The following is a 7337-nucleotide window of genomic DNA, read 5'->3' as shown; positions in this document are numbered from 1 at the left end:
TTAGAACATGATGATCTAATAGTAAGAGTGAATGTGTGGAATGTGACATCGAAGTATGTAGATTGTAGATGACATGTAATTAAAGAGGACATAAAATTCACACATGTTATCTTCAAAAGAATCACAAATAACAATCATGTTTAACGCCTAGAATTTTCAAAATAATATTGTTTCAATGTGACACACAAAATTATCTAATAGAACAATAATTTTGCAATCATCAGACGAAAACGAGTCTTTATTTAAATACCAAGAACCCATCATAAACTCACTCACTTAATAAATTCAAGTAATATTGATGAATTAAAATACCATAAAACTTATTTTCATAATTAATATTAATAATATAACATTTAATCTAATAATTAAATTATATCAGTCGATATAATTGTAACAAATTACTCAGAATCATACTCACTAACACAGTTATTCGGATCTACCAACCAAGTGCCCAATTAACCAAACCTAGAAGCCACCCACAAGTTTGAAGCTTTTATTTCTTAAAATTAAATGACAGCTCACTTGAATTGGTACAGATATTTTTGAAGAATAGGGTTTATGAGCCTCTTGTAAACGCTTTCTGTAGGATGAAAACTGTCCCAAAAGACATAATCCTGAACATTGGGACAGCTGGAATCGAAACTGTTGCATAATATTGCAACCTCTATTCTGCCTGTGCCACAGCATCCTGTGTCTCCAACTCTGTAGCCTGTGTGCCATCGGAGAAGGAAACATTTTACAAAAGTTAAAGTCGTGAATATACAATACTAATATTTAAGAAAATATATAACACTTATTTGAGACAAATTTTTTCCCCAAAAGTTAAAGTATTATTTTATTATATAATATATATTAGGCTTAATTGTTTCACTTTCAATTCTTCAGTTTTTGATTAATTTTAGCCTAACAAATTAAGTTGGCACATTTTATCCCTAATTTTTAAGAAACTTGTGAATTTTACTCCCATTAATTTATTCAACATAATTGTAATTTTTGTTCCAACTTTTTTATTTTGTTAAAAAAATTTAACCCAACTTTTTATTTTTTGACAAATTTTACCCCTAACTTTTAATTTTTTAAGAAAATTTTACCCTTTTGTGTTTATTAATGGATATAGTGATATACGATCCAGGAGTAAAAATCACAAGTTTATAAAAATTTGAGAGTAAAATGCACTAAATTAATTTGTTGGAGGTAAAATTTCTAAAAAAAATAAAAATTAGGGATAAAAATGTAATTAAGTCTGTATATAAATAAATATTTTTTTATTGTTAACTCAATTAACAAATTGAAATCTATCCACCTTGAAGATTTAAATAAGTGTGCAAATGACTTTCCTGCCATGCAATGCATAGGTAAAGATAATTAGGTGAAACTCTAGTTTAATTTTAAGGCTTGAGTAGAAACTTTGTGAGTTTAAGAATTACTAGTACCATATTTTTGGTAATTGGTGATGATGTCAAGTAGAGGGTCGTAAACATTGATGAAAACGTTCCTGCTATTGGGAAAGTTGCGGTTGAGGGAATCGACCTCTTTGGACAATTTAGTGTTAAATAACTGGGCCAAGTTGTTGGGCCTTTCAGCACATCTTCTTTCTATTCCTCCACCCACAGTTCTCTGAAATGGCAAACACCCAATTGGTGGTGCACTGAATACTGCAATCCTCCGTGCACCCAGCTCATTTATTTCCTTTCATTTCATACACCAGGAAATAAGTTTTGGTCAGTTGATAAATTCAATGAATCAATGCACAGAGCATTAAAGATCCATGAACGTAAGTTTATGTTCTGAATTACTAGTATGTATATGCTACTCAAATAAATTGTCACTTATCAAAAAAATAATATTATCTATTGATATTATTTTTATTAATATAACTCTTATGTAACAAAAATATTGATGTAAATATTGTAGATTTATATTAATATTATATGTTAATTTTTTATATCAATAAAATTATCTATTATTAATATGTTGGATTTGAATTCCCAGACAATACAGCAAGAAAAAAAAAACATAGCATGTTTGGTGTTATATAGCTTTCAATGCGTGTCACTCTGAAGCAAATATTATAAATTTCACGTAATAAATGTTGCAAAAAAATATACATATCAGGTGGTTCTCAATTGAATCTTGTCTTTTTTCTTTTTGTTAATTATACAGTCCATAATAATAATAATAAAATAACATGATAGTATGCTATTACATCATATTATTGATATAAATTTATTCCACTTATATCAGCAATATAATTTTTATTAAATAAAATTTATACTAACAAAGATTAAGTCACTATCTATTTATCTGAATATATAATGTTAGTTGAGTGGTTAAAAAATAAAAAATAAAAAAGATCATGAATTTAACCTTTTTATTAACAAAAATTAATCAATTAACAATCAACATCGTGATAAAAAAAAATCATTATCTATTAATATATACTATTTTTTTAAGTGTGCCATTAGAGTTATGAACTGAGGCTTGAACTAACTTTGTGTTTAGTATAGCTATTTCTTTTAATAATTTAAACAAAACACACTCAGCAGCTAATTAATGCACTATATATCTTACCGTCAAGAAATTAGAAGCTGAGTTGACCAAAAGATCAGTGTAAGCAGGAAGATCATAGAGCAGAGATCTAGTGCGATAGGTATTAGAAATGTCACTGCTGCCTGCTACTACAACGAATAGACTGTTGGCTAATATAAATTTTGCTCTGTTCTCTCCAACCAGTTCTTTTAGTTTCCCTATGTATTCTTTCAACAAATCCACTTGCCCAGTTAATGGCATAGATGACTGGTTATAATCAACAGGTACGCTATTAGATCACAAATAGTACAAACTATACAAATGAAAATATCCTCTTATTTTATTTTTTTACAACTATAGAGTACATAGTGATAGTACCTCTAATATTGATGTCAAAGGGTCGTAGCCTGAGCCACCTGAAGCAAAACAGACCCCTGTGATCAAATCACTAGATTGGAGATTGGGTTTCAAATATGCTGGCAGAAGCTCCTTAATGCCCAACTCTTCAACTGTTTTGTTACAATACAAAAAAATAACTCAGCAAGAATCCATGCACATGTAAAATAAACTTACTATGTACTACCAGCGAAATGATCAAGTAAATATATAGTATTAGTTCTCAAATTTCTTATTATTGGACACCCTAATTAATCTTTCTTTATAACTTCAGTCGTAAATCAGGAACCAAACCTGATATCTTAATTAAGAAATTTTATTATTGATCTACTTGTGACAAGAATTTTTTTATAATATTAATTCTTTAGTTAGTGATTTTTTTTATATATGTTACCAGCCAGTTAGTCCCACTCACATGCATAACCATATAACGAGAGAGAACAAAATACTCTAAATTAAATAGTAGTCTCAGTTATTTAATTATAATTTTAATATATTTACTATTACTACCATCCGGTCTCATAATCAATAACATGTACTAATTTGTCAGATATTCTGGTCCCAGCATGCCTGGGGGTGGGGGTTCAAAAGGCTTCATATAATTTTTTTTCTATCATTTTTTCAATTTTTATATAAAAAAAATTGAATGAAAAGGTATGTTTAATACCTTGGAAAAAAAATCAATACTTATCATGTAAAACTAGTAAGAAAATATAGTGAGGCGATTTAACGTTGTTAAAAGAATTAAATATGTAAGGGGAAAAAAAGATAAAAATGAAATAGCAGTTGTAAAAAAATTAGAACTGATACTTTAGTATATATTGGAAACAAGAGTTGCTACTTGCTAGGCCATATAACAAAGTATCGGTTTATTTCTATTTTTTCAAAAATTTAATAAATTTATTCCTTTGTTGATTTTTTTTTCTATTTAGAATTCTTATATTCTTTTTTTTAACCCAAAAAATACAAAAACTGATTAAATTGTTTTTAATTTAAAATTCACAAATCAAAACATCAAATTTTATTTTTTTTTATAAAAAAAAAAACACCAACTACCCCTTTTCGATTATTAACATCATTTCTTATAAATTCCTTCAAAAAAATTATTAACATTTTACTAAATTACTTTTAATATAAATTTTTAAAAATATTTCACATCTCAATGTCATCATAAAACTCCCAAGAAAATAATAATTTCAGACTTTTAAATAGAAAAAAATAACCAAGGAACTAAATTTAATTAATTTTAAAAATTAAAAGCTTAATTAACTTTTAAAAAAATGAGAGACCAGAATTATACACATTTTTTAAACTAAAAAGTGGAAAATTAGAATTAAACGGTTAAACCCTTTGTACTTTCAAAGTTATTTAGGTAAACATATTTTTAAATTTAATTCCGTGTGCAAATTATTTGATATGAAGATGAAATAAAATTGTAAGATATAAAAAGAAAATAAAAATATAAAAAGTTGAAATTATTTTCGGCATAAAATTTTAATTTTTTCATTAAAAATAAAATAAAATAATTTTAAATTTTATGTTATTTTAATATAGTAGTGTGGTTTTTATTTTATTCTCTCTTATTCTATAAAAAATAGGTTTTTAGATTTTTTTTTTACTTCCTTTTTCTCTGTAACCAAAGTATATATTAAACAATAAAAATATAGTATTTCTTATATTTCTTTCTCTTTATTGTCACTGCAATCAAACAAGGCATTATTAATTAGAATATTAGAGTTTCTTTGATTCACTGTAGCAGCATCTCTGACTAAAATACAAGAGCAGATAAGCCAGCAGAAGTCCTTCTCAATGTTTTTAATGCTCTCTTTTATTTATGTCTGTCGGTGTCATGCCAGTAGGGTGAGTTAGTGTCCAGATATTAGGTATTGATAGTAATAAACGAATCCTTCACATGTCTCAGATGAGTGAAATGGGAGTAGTGCATGTTACTTTGAACTAGTATATTTATACAATAAATTCATACTAGTTGTTTTATAACAAAGAGAGATAAGAGCTATAGCAAAAAAAAAAATGACAGACTAAAGAAAAGTGTGATAAGATGACTAATATAATAAAGTGTTGACTGTAGAGTACTATATTCTAAAAATTATATAATATAATTTTTGTCAAATTATAACAAAGTTTTGTTTCTGTTAATTATGATTTAGTGTGAAGAATTGACTCTTCACATTTGACTTACATATTGTTAAACACACTGATGTTTATTATGTTCTTATTAAACAAATCAAAATTTTAATTAAAACTTATTAACTTTTTTTATCTAAAGTTTAAAAAAATATTTCAAATCTCAATGGCATCAATTGGGACCAAAATAATCATTTAACTTTAAATTTTATAAAGAAAAAAGGTAATGTTAATAAAGAAACTTAAAAAAAAAACTTTTTTGTTATTTTTCTGCTTTCCCTTTCTCCCTTCACGCTGGCTCTCATGATTTTGATAGAGATCTTTGTGAATGAGTCACGAACCAGGCATATAAATAAATTTAACACTACAATTATTTTTAAAACTTGAGTCATTACTTAGATTTGTAAATTTTTGTCACTTATACGTACGTAAGTCAATTTTTCCAATTTTATCCAAAGTCAAACTTCCTCACTCCCATTTCTCACGCCAATACTCTCATCATGCATGTCTCTTTTTCTTATTTTCTTTCGTACCATTCTTTTATAATTTCACATTATTGTTAGAAAATAGTACAGTTTAGGGATATATATATATATATATAAAATATTTTTTCCCTATAATTTTATATTTATATTTTTATTTTTGATCTTGCAAAAACAATTGTTTTAATCCTTTTAAAAAAATCATTTTTAAGCGCTTTAAACTGTAAAAAAAATATTTTAAACAGTACAAAAAGTGTTATTTAAAATATTTTAAAAATAAAAAATTAAATAATGTATTTTACAAGGACTAAAATAGAAAAAAAACTATAAAAACGAAAATAAAAAAATGTTAAATTACAGAAAAAAATGTATTTAATCCTCTCTCTCTCTCTCTCTCTCTCTCTCTCTCTCTCTCTCTCTCTCTCTCTCTCTATATATATATATATATATATATATATATATATATATATATATATATATATTTGGCATTTAAGGATCCTCATAGAAATGTTGCATGTGTATGGATCCATGCAAATCAAAGAAGTGAAGATATAGCACAAGACAAGTGCATGGGTGAATGCGCAGAGAAAAGAGAGTACCTATAAGGTCTGATGGAACCTTTCCATTGCTAAATCGACCAGTTGGGATGCCACCCTGGAAATCTCTCCCATATGGTGGGAAATTGGAGCGAGCAAATGATGTTGTTCTGTTGTTGTTGTTGCCTGTATCCACCACCGAATCTCCAAACACAAACACTGCTGGAACCGACACATCTGCTGGTAGTTTCACCAAACCCTTTGTTTTGGAAGAAACTAGTAATATCAATAATGTCAAGCGAAGCAGCAAAAAACTAGGGAGAAAATCAGAGCAAGAAAGATGAACCATGGCTACTACTAGCTAGTATTGGAGAACTAATAATTCCACAATCTTATTTATAGAGAAGAAAGTTTAGTCACCCACGTACTCTTTCATGGAAATAAAGTTTGTTGTTTTTAATTTTATTTTTGTAAGCAAAAGGTATTTTATGAAGATAGGATGGCCCATTAGTACAAGATATGCTAGTGGTTTTTATTTCATTTCAACAAGTAAAAACCAACTTTTTATAATAAAAAAATTACACTCTTAATATTTTAATTAATATCTTAAAAATACTTATTAGTATTCTGATCTACTATTTTAAAGTAAAATAATTGATACAGCTCATTTATTGCATGGAGGACGGGCAATTGTTCTCTGGTTGCCTTGCACATATAGGAAAAACAATAGAAGCTCAAGGAAACTAATTTTGGTAAAAACCATCATTGTTTTTCTTTTCATTATTAGAAATGATAATGCTATGTTTTTAATTTGAATGTTTTATTATTAGTTTCATTACTTCAAAGTTGAATTCGCAAGGATTTTTTTCACCACAAATATCATTTTTATTTCAAAGACAATCTTATTTGAGATATTGTTCAACATTAAATACATGAATACTTCTCTAACAAACACCTCACAAGATTGGAAAAAATTTATATAAATTTTACTCAATAAAAAAATATCAAATATAATGTGTCAAAGAACATATTTCATCTTCTTTTACTTTCAATCTAACTAATTTATTGGTTTAGATTAGATCTTGGATACTATGATAAAAACGAATCTAATCCAAAGTGAACCAATTTGTTGTGTATGCATTCAAGATTATTTAACAATTAATTACATGTTCATATATTCAATAACTTGTATGAACTTGGAATATGTTATCTATTGTGTATTTATTATGTGATATATTGTAAAATCATC

The 7337-nt window shown here is 26.8% G+C and overlaps 1 protein-coding gene across 2 annotated transcripts; it reads right to left on the bottom strand.

Moving 5' to 3' along the window:
• Positions 1-309: 309 nt before the first annotated feature.
• Positions 310-6498, bottom strand: LOC102668807 (GDSL esterase/lipase EXL3). Of its 2 annotated transcripts, XM_041008881.1 has the most exons (6): positions 6152-6498; positions 2908-3038; positions 2572-2796; positions 1434-1689; positions 643-709; positions 310-594 (listed from the first exon to the last, which is right to left on the bottom strand). In XM_041008881.1, exons 1-6 carry the CDS (start codon positions 6435-6437, stop codon positions 519-521), a joined length of 1041 nt encoding a protein of 346 aa, XP_040864815.1. In that variant the 5' UTR covers positions 6438-6498; the 3' UTR covers positions 310-518. The 2 variants fall into 2 exon arrangements, with proteins under 2 accessions (XP_040864815.1, XP_006596538.1); XM_006596475.4 differs by having other exon boundaries at positions 310-709; positions 6152-6496.
• Between the last annotated feature and the right edge of the window lie 839 nt (positions 6499-7337).

Source organism: Glycine max, chromosome 14 (genome assembly GCF_000004515.6).
Source record: "Glycine max cultivar Williams 82 chromosome 14, Glycine_max_v4.0, whole genome shotgun sequence".
Taxonomy (NCBI): domain Eukaryota; kingdom Viridiplantae; phylum Streptophyta; class Magnoliopsida; order Fabales; family Fabaceae; genus Glycine; species Glycine max.
This window is presented reverse-complemented; position numbering and strand designations above follow the sequence as displayed.

Excerpts from the sequence above, each read along its gene's own strand:
- LOC102668807 (XM_006596475.4), bottom strand. The coding sequence starts at position 6,437 with ATGGTTCATCTTTCTTGCTCTGATTTTCTCCCTAGTTTTTTGCTGCTT. Across the intron at positions 2,797-2,907 it reads CTTTGACATCAATATTAGAG|TCATCTATGCCATTAACTGG; the intron begins GTACTATCACTA and ends GATTATAACCAG. Across the intron at positions 1,690-2,571 it reads CAGCTTCTAATTTCTTGACG|GAAATAAATGAGCTGGGTGC; the intron begins GTAAGATATATA and ends ATGAAATGAAAG.